This window comes from Nicotiana sylvestris, chromosome 6 (genome assembly GCF_000393655.2).
Source record: "Nicotiana sylvestris chromosome 6, ASM39365v2, whole genome shotgun sequence".
In the NCBI taxonomy this organism is placed as follows: domain Eukaryota; kingdom Viridiplantae; phylum Streptophyta; class Magnoliopsida; order Solanales; family Solanaceae; genus Nicotiana; species Nicotiana sylvestris.
Genome location: NC_091062.1, coordinates 193,572,000 through 193,586,308, shown reverse-complemented (window position 1 = coordinate 193,586,308; position 14,309 = coordinate 193,572,000). Strand labels below are relative to the sequence as shown.

The following is a 14,309-nucleotide window of genomic DNA, read 5'->3' as shown; positions in this document are numbered from 1 at the left end:
AAACTGAGATGATTAATATCGGAAGTCCTGAAGAAGTTAGAGAAATGAAGATAAGCATTCACACTGAACAAAAAACCAAAGATATCTTGATTCAACTTTTATTTGAATACAGAGATGTGTTTGTTTGGTCTTACGATGATATGCCGGGTTTAAGTGCTGATCTGGTGGTTCATAAGCTTCCTACATATCCTAGTTTTCTACCAGTCCAACAAAAGCAACGAAAATTTAAAACATACATGAGCGACAAAATCAAAGAAGAAATAATGAAGCAACTAAGCGCCAATGTGGTCAGAGCTGTCTGATACACCACCTGGGTGGCAAATGTTGTGATCGTGCTAAAGAAGGATAGAAAAACCAGAGGTTGTGTCGACTATAGGGACCTGAACAAAGCAAGTCCAAAGGATAATTTTCCTTTGCCAAACATCCACATTCTTGTAGATAATTGCGCAAAGCATGAGATCCAATCATTTGTGGATTGCTATGGTGGGTACCACCAAATTCTAATGGATGAGGATGATGCAGAAAAGACCGCTTTCACCACGCCATGGGGTACTTATTGTTACAGGGTCATGCCATTCGGTTTAAAGAATGCAGGTGCAACTTACATGAGGACCATGATCACCATTTTTCACGACATGATGCACAAAGAGATTGAAGTATATGTCGATGATATCATCATAAAATCAAAGACACAAGCCGATCACGTGTGTGATTTGAAAAAGTTCTTCGAACGGCTTCGTAGGTATGACTTTAAGCTTAATCCAGCCAAGTGTGCATTTGGGGTCCCATATGGGAAACTCCTCAGTTTTATAGTCATCCGGAAAGGCATCGAATTGGATCCATCTAAGATAAAGTCCATTCGAGATCTACCACCCCCGAAGAACAAAAAAGAGGTCATGAGTTTGCTCGGGAGGTTGAACTACATCAGTAGGTTTATTGCTCAGCTCACAACCACGTGCGAGCCCATCTTTAAGTTGCTGAAAAAGGATGCCGGTGTCAGATGGATAGACGATTGCCAAAAGGCTTTTGACAAGATTAAAGATTATCTATCAAAACACCCTATACTGGTCCCACCTGAACCTGGTAGGCCTTTGTTTTTATATCTATCAGTGATGGATAATTCCTTTAGATGCGTTCTGGGGCAACATGATGCAACAGGCAGAAAGGAACATGCAATATATTATTTGAGCAAGAAGTTCACCGATTATGAGGTTAGGTACACCCTTTTAGAAAGGACATGTTGTGTCTTGACTTGGGTCGCTCAAAAGTTGAGACATTATATTTTGGCCTACACTACTTACCTCATATCCATAATGGATTCCTTGAAGTACATCTTCCAAAAGCCAATGCCCACTGGCAGGCTCGCAAAATGGCAAATCCTGCTCACAGAGTTTGACATCGTCTATGTCAATCGCACCGCGATGAAAGCACAAGCTTTGGCAGATCATTTGGCAGAGAATCCAGTTGATAATGAGTACCTGCCACTTAGCACATACTTCCCGGATGAAGAGGTCAACTTGATAGAGGAAGTGGTTCCAGACGATCACCCTGTATGGAAAATGTATTTTGATGGGGCTGTCAATATCAAAGGAGTTGGGATCGGGGCAATCCTCATCTCACCTATTGGACACCATTACCCTGTGATGGCCCGCCTTCGGTTCTTCTATACTAATAATACGGCAGAATATGAAGCTTGTATCATGGGTTTGAAAATGGTCATCGATCTGGATGTGCATGAACTATTAGTTATGGGAGATTCTGACTTGCTTATTAGGCAAGCCCAAGGTGAATGGGAGACTTGAGACATCAAATTTATTCCATACAGACAATGTGTGCGAGACTTGAGCAAAAGATTCAAATCTATCGAGTTCAGGTACATTCCCCGGTTTCACAATGAGCTAGCTGATGCATTGGCTACTCTAGCCTCGATGCTCCCTTATCCAGGCAACACTCATATTGATCCACTAGAAATCCAAGTTCGGAATCAACACGATTACTGTAATACATTCGAGACAGAACCAGATGGTGAACCATGGTATCATGACATAAAACGATTCCTGAAAACAAGAGAATATCCAGAGCATGCGAAAGGAGATCAAAAAAGAACTATAAGGCGACTCGCCAGTGGTTTCTTCCTGAATGGGGAAATTCTGTACAAGAGGACCCCAGATTTAAACTTGTTGAGATGCATAGATGCTACAGAAGCAGAGCGGATCATGAGTGAAGTGCATTCAGGGGTATGCGAACCTCACATGAATGGATATATTTTGGCGAAGAAGATTCTACAGGCAGGGTATTACTGGCTTACCATGGAGTGAGATTGCTTCAGATTTGTTCGCAAATGTCACCAGTGCTAGATTCACGGTGACCTGATTCACTCGCCTCCTTCGGAGTTGCATCCGATGTCCTCTCCTTGGCCTTTCGTTGCTTGGGGAATGGATGTTATTGGGCCGATCGAGCCAAAGGCTTCAAATGGGCATAGATTCATTTTGGTTGCAATTGATTACTTCACCAAGTGGGTGGAAGCCGTCACTTTCAAAGCAGTCACCAAGAAAGCAGTGGTAGACTTTGTTCACTCCAACATCATTTGTCGCTTTGGTATCCCAAAGACCATTATCACTGACAATGCAACCAATCTAAATAGTCATTTGATGAAGGAGGTATGCGAACAATTTAAAATCATGCATCGCCATTCTACCCCTTACCGGCCAAAAGCCAATGGAGCAGTTGAAGCGGCAAACAAGAACATCAAGAAGATTCTTAGGAAGATGATCCAAGGTTCCAGGCAATGGCATGAAAAGTTGCCTTTTGCTCTTTTAGGATACCGTACGACTGTTCGCACATCTGTTGGCGCAACTCCGTATCTGCTTGTATACGGAACTGAAGCTGTAATACCCACTGAAGTTGAAATTCCCTCTCTCCAAATTATTGTGGAATCAGAGATTGAAAACACTGAGTGGGTCAAGACTCGATTAGAACAACTGATGTTGATCGATGAAAAACGGCTAGCAGTAGTGTGTTTCGTCCAGTTATACCAACAAATAATGGCACGCGCTTACAATAAGAAAGTGCGCCCAAGGCAGTTTGAGGTAGGCCAGCTAATTTTGAAACGCATCCTTCCGCACCAGGTAGAAGCTAAAGGAAAGTTCGCCCCGAACTGGCAAGGACCCTACACCATCAAGAAAGTGTTACCAAAAGGGGCCTTGCACTTGGTAGATGAAGAAGGGCAGGTACCAGACATGACTATTAACGCAGATGCAGTCAAAAGATATTATGTCTGATATATACCCATTGTAGAATTTTCACGCATTGATTTTCTCAGATTGAAGTGGCGAAGGCTATCATTTGCTCACTATTCCAAATAAGTGTCACCCTTTTTGTTAATCCTTTTGAGTCGTATTTGTCTTCCTTGTTTCTCACTTCTTGGAACTTGTGTACTTGTAAAAAAAACAACAACAAATCTCTGAGTCATTGAACTACGTCCGACCTGATTCCAAAAGGATACGTAGACAGCCTTACCCTGGGTTCGGTCCCATTAGAACAAAAAATCCATATTCCCAATACTCCAAAACTGGAGCAAAAATTTGTTTTATTTCACGGGTTTTTCTGTAAAAATGATTCCAAAAGTTGTAATTCAGTTCAAGGTTCATTTTGCCTTTTTATCTTTCAAGAACTTCTGATCGATGTTTTTTAAGAATGATTGAAGTCCCCATGCCAGAGGCATTGGATAACCTCCCTCATATAGTATCTTAGTCAAAAAAAGAAAGAAATGAGAGAGTCTTATCAGTGAAAACCCGTACGGGCACTATAAGGCGATAGTGAGTAGAGAAATGAGAGAGTCTTATTGGTAAAAACCCATATGGGCACCATAAGGTGACAATTAGTAGAGAAATGAGAGAGGTTAGTTAGCGAAAACCTGCAATGGGCGCTACTAGCTGAATAAGGGTCTTTGATTCTCCGGCATGAGCACAACCAAGACAAAACATTTGTGGCGGATTTTGAGAATTAGACAGCTCAGACAGATCATACATCCAGTCCAAAATGCATGTCATGATTCATTAAAGTCGGCACATACCTTCAGATAAGTCTCCCTATTCCTTTTCCCGAAAGGGACACCTTTTGTTTAAGCACAATTCTTTTTCGCTTCCAATTATTATTCTGTTTTTACCTATAATTTTTCTTTGAGTCACCTTCGGTCTAATCCTGCATCAAAATCGAAGCAAAGAAAGGGCTGCAACACTGGCTACAGCTTCCCCGTAATGTCGAGCACAATTTGGGGCATATATGGCATTGACGAAGGCACAAATCCATCTCTGATCTCATTCGATAAGACAAATAAAGTGTCTAAAAAAAGAGCTGAAAAGGTCGCCTAAGCAAGACCTGCTTTATGAGAAAAGTTGATGAGCACTACGGACACAAACTGATACTGGGGTAAGACAACCGAGTTTGATTTTAGAGAAAAATGCATTGCCTTAGAGAAAAGGGTAGTGGTACCATGGACATCTGGGTATGAAACAGTTGGGGGCAATATTGTGAAGCCAAGGTCTCTAGAAAATGATACAGAGCGGCATAACATTTCGGTACCACACTGACAGAATCAGTTCTTCAACAGCAATGGTCGTGAATTAAGCTACTCAGGGCATTAAGGCCATAAACCAACCACCACTTTAAAAACTCACTAGTTTTTCTTTGTTTAAAGTAGGAACAAAGTAGTGCAGAATGTCCGTCCTAAGTGAACGAATGTCACCAAACGTAAGATCCTTAAAATCTCCATTTTTCTTTTATTTTCAGCATGCATCACTATTGTTCACACCTCCTATTTCTGAAGCTTAACTCAGGTAGAACCGTTTCGCCTAGGGGGATCCAGCTCATAGTTTCCGGGTAAAAGTACTCTTCACTCAGGGTGTTTTCTGAAGCTTAATTCAGGTAGAACCGTTTCGCCTAGAGGGATCCAGCTCATAGTTTTCGGGTAGAAGTACTCTTCACTCAGGGTGTTTTACATAGCTTAACCCAGGTAGAACCATTTCTCCTATAGGGATTCAGCTCAGAGTTTCCGGGTAGAAGTACTCTTCGCTCAGGGTGTTTTACGTAGCTTAACCCAGGTAGAACCGTTTCGCCTGGGGGGATCTAGCTCATAGTTTCCGGGTAGAAGTACTCTTCGCTCAGGGTGTTTTACGTAGCTTAACCCAGGTAGAACCGTTTCGCCTAGGGGGATTCAGCTCATAGTTTCCGAGTAGAAGTACTCTTCGCTCAGGGTGTTTTACGTAGCTTAACCCAGGTAGAACTGTTTCGCCTAAGGGGATCTAGCTCATAGTTTCCGGGTAGAAGTACTCTTCACTCAGGGTGTTTTACGTAGCTTAACCCAGGTAGAACCGTTTCGCCTAGGGGTAGCTCATAGTTTCTGGATAGAAGTACTCTTCGCTCAGGGTATTTTACGTAGCTTAACCCAGGTAGAACAGTTTCGCCTAGGGGGATCTAGTTCGTAGTTCCGAGTAGAAGTAATCTTCGCTCAGGTTGTTTAAATATAGTTTAACTCAGATCGAACCGTTTCGCCTAGAGGGATTCAACACTTTATCGATAATACATGGTGCTAACACCCGATTCTATTCCTTTCCAGTAAGAGAGGGTACTAGCCTATGATTACATTTACTTTCAGTTGCACAAGGTACCGATCCCTGGTTAAACTATCCTTCATTACCAAATTTTATCTCTTTCAGCTAGTTTATACTACTGTTTCTATCTGCCTTTTCAATAAATTAAATAATTTACAGATTTCTCTAATAACTCACAAAAATTTCCTAGTGCCAGACTAGGGCAGAAAAATTTTGTTCGTTTTTGTTTGTCTTTGATGGCTTTGCAGGCTCTGCCGTATAACACAAGTGACGATTAAAGCTTGCAGTTTCAGTTTCTCATCAGAAGAAAGAAATCCTTCAAACACAAGATAGTCGGAGTTTAGCTTTGATAATGTGTCAGCAGCCCAGCTTCTCAAGATTCATCTTCTCAAATTCTGATCCAGAAAGCAAGCCATCGAGATTGAGTCATAAACTTTTCTTCAAAAGAATTAAGATCCAATCTAAGGTCAACATAAGCGAGCAGGTCAAGAATCAAGATTTGACTCTAGAAGACACGTGGATAGGAATTTTTGTACTCTTAGTTTGCAGACAAATGTAGTGCTCTTCTCTTTTTCTTTTGATGTAAGAAGCAGTAACGGTAAGAGTAACAACAACAACAGCAACAACAACAGTCTTAACTCCAGTGTCTGGTAGTCCCACCTACCAAATTTTCCCAGAACTACACTGACTTAATTCCTTTATAGCCAAGGATATGTAGGCAACCTCAGAAGCATGGTTCTTTCACCACCATTTTCAAAATGCTTCCACTAGAGTGAATGTAAGCAAAAAATTATCCATGGCATTTATTTGTCTTTGCACGAAAACTCTTCATGTTCTCGAGCAAAGAGGGGCAGCTGTAAATGCCTAATTTTTGCCTTATATATATATATATAATATGTATGTGTATGTGTGTTTGTTCTTATTTGTATATGTATATATTTTAAGAGTTGAGTAATGGTTTGATAAATAGGGTAGGGTTTTGGCTAGTGTAATTTAATTAAAATTGTGCCAAAATTGGCCCAAAATTTGAGCCCAAAGAGCCCAAGCCCGGTCCAAAAGGGGGCTGCCAAGAAGAGCTTAAAACGATGTAGTTTTGTCTTGAAACTACGTCGTTTTGGTTAAGTGACAAAATTCAATCTCATCCACCCATCTTGATTTAATCCAACGGTCTTAGTTTGATCTTCATCCTAGGTATTTAAAGCCTAAAATCCCCAAAAATTTGCCATATTTCCCCATTATTTCCTCTCTCTTCTTTCTCTCTCATCACTCTCTCTTCTCTTTCCCCCCAAGCCGCTGCCGCCGCCCCACCGCCACCGGCTAGAAATCGCCGCCGCCGGCGGACCACCTCCAAACACCTCCAAATTTACACCATGTAATCTCCACAACTTCCTCTTTCCATATCTCCAAACCAAATCCTTCAAAAATCCCTCAAACTCCTTGAATCTTTTTTTTTTGGTAATTATATTTTCATTAATCACCAAAAGAGGCCTTTACAAATAAGTAGATTCATCCTCGAATCACTTACTCTTTACATGATATCTAAGTCTACCTATTCTATGAGCAGTACATAAGGAAATTATACAAAAGGCTGATTAGTTGCTACATTGCTTTCAAAATCTAAGCTGTTGTAATCTTGCTCTCATTCCTCCTTGAGCTCGGATGTTACAAACACATGTCATTTCTCTTGCTACCTGCTCTGTTGTCCTGCTTGACCCCTCAAATATTCTACTATTTCTCTCCCTCCAAAGCCCATAGACATATTCTGCATATACCATTTTCAGAAGTCTGGCTGCACATGACTTCCCCTTAGCTTTTGTTGTTATCCATGCCATCTTCTGTGCATAATCATGGTTGGTATTAACCTGAATTTGTAGTCATTGTATAAGTCTTCCCCATACTGCTTTGGCAAAACTACACTCACCAAACAAATGTGTGTGTGTTTCATTTGTTCCATTGCACAAACAGCACATTGTATTCACTTGTATTCCCCATTTTGCAAGTCTATCTGTTGTCATTAATCTGCCATGGCATTGCATCCACATGGTAAATCTTGCTTTAGGCCTAGCATCATTGTGAAACATTAAAGCTCTCCAAGTCACCCTACTATGATTTCCCAGCATGCCTAGATATATCTGCTTGGTGCTACTCTGATTGAGTTGCGCTGTAGGCAGTTGTTGAATTATCCCTCTAGCCTCTATGATCGTTTTCACCATCCAACTGGCCTGTTGGGGTATGTCCATCTCCATTATGCTTTGACTTTTTATGTAGTAAGTATGTATCCATTTCATCCACATCTTATCTTTTTTCTTTGCCAAATCCCAATAGACTTTACTGATAGCAGCTCTATTCCATATTCTAATGTTCAAAAGATTATATCCTCCATCAGATATAGGTAAACACATTCTATCCCATGCTATCAAAGTTCTCTTGGTAATTGTATTAGCACCAGCCCAAATATAGCTTCTGCAATATGATTCAATCAGACTCATCACCTTAGCCGGGATAATGAATATTTGAGACCAATAGGATTGAATCCCAAAAATGATTGTTTGGACTAACTGTACCCTACCAGCATAAGATAACTTTCTAGTAGTCCAAGATGAAATTCTTGCAACTATTCTGTCAATCAGTGGTTGCCATTGCATAGCTGTTATCTTCTTTGTATCCAGGGGAATGCCTAAGTATTTGAAAGGTAACTCCCCAAGTGAGTGTAAGCACGTGATTTTTGACCTTCCCCGAGGATTTTCACATTTTTTTAGCATAAATATGTAATTGGGTCTAATATAGTCATTTTAACTATTTTACTTTATTTCGTTGCAAAAAGAAAAATCACAAAAATATATATATAAATTTTAGTTTATGTATTTCTCATAAACTTGAAAAATACAAAAAAATTGTGCTTTATCTTGGTACTTTATATAAATTCGAAAATTACAAAAAATATATAATTCTATTAATGTTTTGTAGTCGTTTTAATTTTGGAAAAATACAAAAATATTACTTTATATTTTGTCTTTATTAAAAAACGAAAATTACAAAAAAAATAGTTTTATTAATATTTTATAGTCATTTTAACTTTGAAAAATACAAAAAATATTACTTCATATTTTATCTTAATATTTACGAAAATTACAAAAATAGTTTTATTAATATTTTGTAGCTATTTTAAATCTTGAAAATATTTAAAAAAGATATAGTTTTGTTAAATACTAGTCTTATTTTTGGTAGTTATTTTGCTTACATAGGACTAGTTAAGCAACGTGTTCCCATATCTCGGGTCCGGGCAAAAGAATAATATTCGGGTTCAAATCACCCGCTTTTAGGCCTAATTTCGGACCTAGCCCATAATAATCCGAGTCCACCACACATGAGGGGACGCGCGTGGGGAACACGGACGAAACACGATACACGGGGAACACCACCACGCGTGGGGGACACAAGTCTCGAACCCCACCACGCGTGGGGCTCATTTGTCTTGGCAAAAATTATACAAAGGCACGGACAAACAAGCCAAAGGAGGGGGATTTTTTTTTTTGAAAATTTTGTTTTGGAAAAAACAGGTGCATCGTCTTCTTCCTCTCGTTGGCAAATCAGAGAAGCCATACCCAAACAACCACCCTTTCTTCATCCTCCATAACCATCGTCGTCAAACCTTCAGCTCCCATCACCACCATCACCCTCGTTCCCACCGTGAAACCACCATAAACAAACCCTACTCACTCCGTCAACAACCTCACGTCCAAACCCACCTGCTCGTCGACCACCTGCTCCAACAGACCACCCTCCTCCTCCCAGCTCCACCATCATCACTACCCAGTCCGACGAGTAGCAGCAGCATCGTCACCTCCACTGTCCGAACACCACCCCGTCACCTTCCCCCAGCACCACGACCAACAGCAACAACCTAACCTCATCGTCAACCTCCAACTCCATTCCTTACCAGTCCGTCACCTTCACCATCATCACTACCCAGCTCCTCGACCTCACGTCCGAAACCAACAAACCACCAGCAACAACCCTACCCAAAAAACCAGTCGCGACCAGCTCCCCCATCGACTCCCTCACGTCGAAACACCATCACCCTACTGTCCAAACCACCGTAATCCAGCCCTCGACCACTTCCCCGACGACCACTGCTGTTCGTCGTCCCCATGTCCAGCGACGCCTCCGGCCATTAAACACTGCCCGTCGACCCCACAATCGTCGACTAAACAGTCCGTCAGCTTCACGTCAGGCAACCCGGCGGCTGTTTCCCCTATCCTCACGCCACTAGCTGAGCCGGAGTTCATGGAGGTGAGCTGCTCGACCTTGTGTTGAAGTCGAGTTCCAGTCCAAAGTCCAAAAGTTGAGTCGAGGTCCGGTGCGTCGAGTTCGTTCCGAGGTTTCGTCTTTGTTCCTCGTTCAGTGAGGTCCGGCTTGAGTTCCGTCGGGGTCGTGTTTGTCGTCCTGAGTTTGCCGAGGTTCAAAGGTTAGTAAACCTCAAGTATTAGATAAGGAAATGCTACGTTAAATGTTCGAAGATGCAATATAAAAAATTCGCATAATAATTCTCTGCCCATATTTCACTGTATGTGTTTTGCTTCATTTTTATGTTATGTTATTCTTGTTTATTTGATGTCATTTAATTAAGTTGGATTAGTTGTTCTATGACACAAGTTTGATGTTAATATGTTCGCCCTTCCTTTTGCTTAGGTCCTTCGGACAAAATTAGTATTAGTACATGCTGTTACTACTCCCGAAACCTTCATTCGCTAAACTCCTTTTATTAAACTTCTAACAAGTTATGAGACTCTGGTCGTAAAGAAGCTGTAAGGTTTAGTATGGTTAAAGGCATAAAAATAGCATCCTTTTTTTAAAAAAAAATAAATAATAATAAAAAATAAATAAAAATAAAAAATAAAAAAATAAATAAATAAAAAGAAAAATGAGACAAGCTTCGCCAAAAAATAAATGTACAGATTGCGGAGCCCTCATAAAAATATATGCATTAAATACTTAGATTCCGGGTCGGGCCTTTTAGCGAATTCACGGGCCTACCCCAAAGTAATAATGCGCTAGTTGCTTCAGGCGCGTCTTTAATAATTTAATTTTCCTAAACTCGGGTGCACATTTATGTGACCCAAATCTAAATCTCAACGGAATCGAAATGTGTCTCTACTCACGGGTATATTGATTATGGCGTGGCCCGAGATGCATTTCCATGACGTTGTAAATTCCTTTTAATAATAAATGAGACGAGCCTCGACAAACAAAAATGTAGAAGCTGCGGGGCCCTCTAAATGTATATATATTAAAAATACTTAGAATCCGGGACATGCCGTTTAGCAAATTTTACGGCCTTCCCCAAAATAACAATACGTTAGTTGCTTTAGGCGCGTCTTAATAATTTATTTTTCTTAATTCGGGTGCACATTTATGTGACCCAAATCCAAATCTCAACCGAGTCGAGATATGTCAATAACCACGGGTGCATTGATGTAACGTGGTTCGAGATATATTTTCACGACGTTGCAATTCTCGTAAAAATAATAACAAAAGCGGTCAAGAGTTTAAAACTTGCACATAGGTTTAATGTACAAAATCAGATAATCAAGCCAAATATAACAGTTGAACGACCGTGCTAGAACCACGGAACTCGGGAATGCCTAACACCTTCTCCCGGGTTAACAGAATTCCTTATCCAGATTTCTGGTACGCAGACTATAATATGGAGTCATTCGTTTCCTCGATTCGGGATTAAAATTGGTGACTTGGGACACCCTAAACCTCCCAAGTGGCGACTCTGAAATAAATAAACCAATCCCGTTTCGATTGTCCTTTAATTGGAAAAAACTCCCTTGCGCCCTCGCGGGTGCGGAAAAAGGAGGTGTGACAGCTCTGGCGACTCCACTGGGGATGTCTTTACCCAGAACTACTGGTTCAGGTTTAAGAATTCGAGCTTAGAATAATTGTTATTATTTGGCTTTATTTATTATCTGATTTTATTATATGTTTGGGCTCAAATGTGCTAAGTGATGCTTTTACCGCTTTAATATTATTTGAACTATATATAAATTGTGCCGAAACCTTTCTCTTCTTACCTCCGGGGATGTGCTTACTGGTTGAGACTCCCTATTCTGTTAGTGTCATACCCTAAATAAAAGAGGCTCGGAAAGTTTCTAAGCCGGCTGGCCTTTTGGTTCCCGGAAAGGAGCTCCTTCCTCAGCTCGAGTTGTCCGCTCGGGTACACTGTCTAGAACACCGACCCAGGTTTTGAACATAGAATAACGTGACTTCATGCCGGATCCCTAGTAGGAACGTTTATTTGCATCATGTGCATTTGACTTAGGGGACTCAACACAGGGGTTGGGTCCGTCTAGGACAAGCAACCTGAAAATAATAGACCATCCTGAGGCATCCTATTTGTTTTCCGTGCATTTATTTTGTCTCGCTGACCGGTGTTTGAATATTATGAATATTGTGAAATTGAAAAAAAGAAATAGCGGTTAGGGAATTGATTGTTTATTTTTGAAAAAAAACTAATACACAAATACTGTCAAAACTCTGCCGAAATTTTGAGAAAATGAAAAAGTGTCTTATTAGTTTGTTTTATTAAAAGCAAGGGAAAAATAGAAAAAAGGAGTAGTGGCTTTGTCTTGTTTTTCAAAAAAAAAAAACAAATTAGAAAAAATAGTTTGTCTTGCCATAAAAATGAAAAAAAAAGAGCCTTGTTTTGAAATGGGTTTTTATTTATTTATTTGTTTATGAAAATGCCAAAATAAAAATAAAAAATAAATAAAATAGTTTGTTTTTTAAAAAAATAGTTTGTTATTAGTTGCAAATATATATATATATATATATATATATATATATATATATATATATATATATATATATATATATATATATAAAAAATCCAAAGGTTTTTCATTATTTCCTAAAATGTATATATATCTTTATTTGTTGCAAAAATGTTTGTCTTGCAAAGTCTAGAAAAGTTCTTTTAGACTCCCAGTTTTCGAAACAAAAATCCAAAAATATTTTCCGTTATTGACTTCTTTAGAAAGTTTTTTTTATTATTAAAAAAAAACGTATATATATATATAATAAAAGAATCCGAAATATTTTCCCTCTTATTTAAGTATTGAAAAGAAAATTCAAAATTCAAAAATATTTTTTTAGAAGCATTTCTTTTATTAAAAGTAGAACTCCAAAAATACTTTCTTTTTAGAATAAGAGAAAAAAAACAAATGAAAATTCAAAAATATATCTTAGAAGTCTTTCTTTTAAAGAGAAAATCAATACTTCCTTTCTTCTTTTAAAGTAGTTCTTTCACAAAGATAATAATAATTAAAAAAAAAAAAGTTAGTTCATCTACTTATCCTTGATTGCCCGAACTACACGGGTTTGATTCTCACCGGATGTGAGATACGTAGGCAACCCTCATCGGGTCCAACCCCACCTTTTGCTAAAAAAGCCAAAAATAAATAAATAACAAAAAAAGTATATGTCAAATTTTAATTTTGGTGATGTTGTTTTGTCATAAATAGCCGAATGTTCCCGAATGGGACGCCGGAAGGCTGACTTTGCATAAACAGCCACCTTTGGGTCATTTTTTAAGACTTGGTCCAGTCGACCCACATAGCCTTAAAAATCTTCGTCCCCGAGGCATTGAAAGGCCGTGTTTGCAATGTTGAATTTTCTATTTTTGAAAAATGATAAAAGAGTCATGAACAAGTCCGGGTGATGCCGCTTATGTCAAAAATGGCCAAATGTTCCCGAAAGGAACTCCGGAAGGGTGCCTTGGTACAGACGGCCACCTCGTTTTTTTCCTCACACAACCTTAAAAATCTTCGTTCATGAAGTGCTGAGAGGTCATGTTCAGAAATCCTTTTGAGAAAAATCACATATATTTTTGTTTTTTATTAGAATAAGTGTCGTTTGTTAAAATCTTATTAATAAATGTGCAGAATGAGCACGACTCCAAATGAACCCTTTTCAATCATGAGTAAAATCCCCCTCCAATTGCGGCTCTGGTGGAATGATTTAGGCAAAGAAGGGCATGACGAAATCAAGAAGTATCTGAAAGGCCTCACGAGTTTGTTGGATATCAGGCCACGAGGAGATATCATAAGGGCACTAGTCCCCCACTGGGATCCTGCGCACAATGTCTTCCATTTCTCGGATTTTGAACTTACCCCAACTTTAGAAGAAATAGCAGGGTATATCGGCAGCGCTGAGACTCCTTTGAGGCACAAATATCTGATTGCTCCAAGAGCTGTAGCAATACACCGGTTTCTGGACTCCTTAAAGATAGTCAGAACAATTCATAACCCTGACTTGGCAAAAGGTTTTTGCAGCATGAGTTTCATATATCAAAGATATGGTCACATAGGAGGATTCGACAAGCCAGAAAACCAGTTGTGCAGCAAAAGTAATCGTCAAAAGTGGGAAGAACATAGACGGATTGCTTTCATGATAACTTTCTTAGGACTACTAGTATTCCCAAGAAAAGACGGGAATATTGACATAAAGATAGCAGGGGTCGTCAGTACGTTGCTCACACAGAGAGATAGTACGTTGGCGCCCATGATAGTATCTGATATGTTCCGGGCTCTCACGTCTTGCAAAGCCGGAGGAAGCTTTTTCGAGGGTTGCAATTTGTTGTTGCAAATGTGGATGACCGAACACCTATGTCACCGAGCCCAGTTTCTGAGC

General features: G+C 39.6%; 4 protein-coding genes across 4 annotated transcripts; 3 read left to right on the top strand and 1 right to left on the bottom strand.

The window, feature by feature from the left end:
- Positions 1-635: 635 nt before the first annotated feature.
- LOC138871875 (uncharacterized mitochondrial protein AtMg00860-like) lies at positions 636-1,396 on the top strand. Its single transcript, XM_070149789.1, has 2 exons — positions 636-1,211; positions 1,361-1,396. Exons 1-2 carry the CDS (start codon positions 636-638, stop codon positions 1,394-1,396), a joined length of 612 nt encoding a protein of 203 aa, XP_070005890.1.
- Positions 1,397-1,421: 25 nt separating this feature from the next.
- On the top strand, positions 1,422-2,318 carry LOC138871874 (uncharacterized). The gene is made up of 2 exons (XM_070149788.1): positions 1,422-1,785; positions 1,945-2,318. The coding sequence occupies exons 1-2, from the start codon at positions 1,422-1,424 to the stop codon at positions 2,316-2,318; spliced, it is 738 nt and encodes a 245-aa protein (XP_070005889.1).
- Positions 2,319-2,768: 450 nt separating this feature from the next.
- LOC138871873 (uncharacterized) lies at positions 2,769-5,890 on the top strand. Its single transcript, XM_070149787.1, has 2 exons — positions 2,769-3,089; positions 5,861-5,890. The coding sequence occupies exons 1-2, from the start codon at positions 2,769-2,771 to the stop codon at positions 5,888-5,890; spliced, it is 351 nt and encodes a 116-aa protein (XP_070005888.1).
- A 214-nt stretch (positions 5,891-6,104) lies between these two features.
- LOC104221275 (uncharacterized) lies at positions 6,105-8,257 on the bottom strand. The gene is made up of 3 exons (XM_009772301.2): positions 7,592-8,257; positions 7,304-7,474; positions 6,105-6,272 (listed from the first exon to the last, which is right to left on the bottom strand). Exons 1-3 carry the CDS (start codon positions 8,255-8,257, stop codon positions 6,105-6,107), a joined length of 1,005 nt encoding a protein of 334 aa, XP_009770603.2.
- Between the last annotated feature and the right edge of the window lie 6,052 nt (positions 8,258-14,309).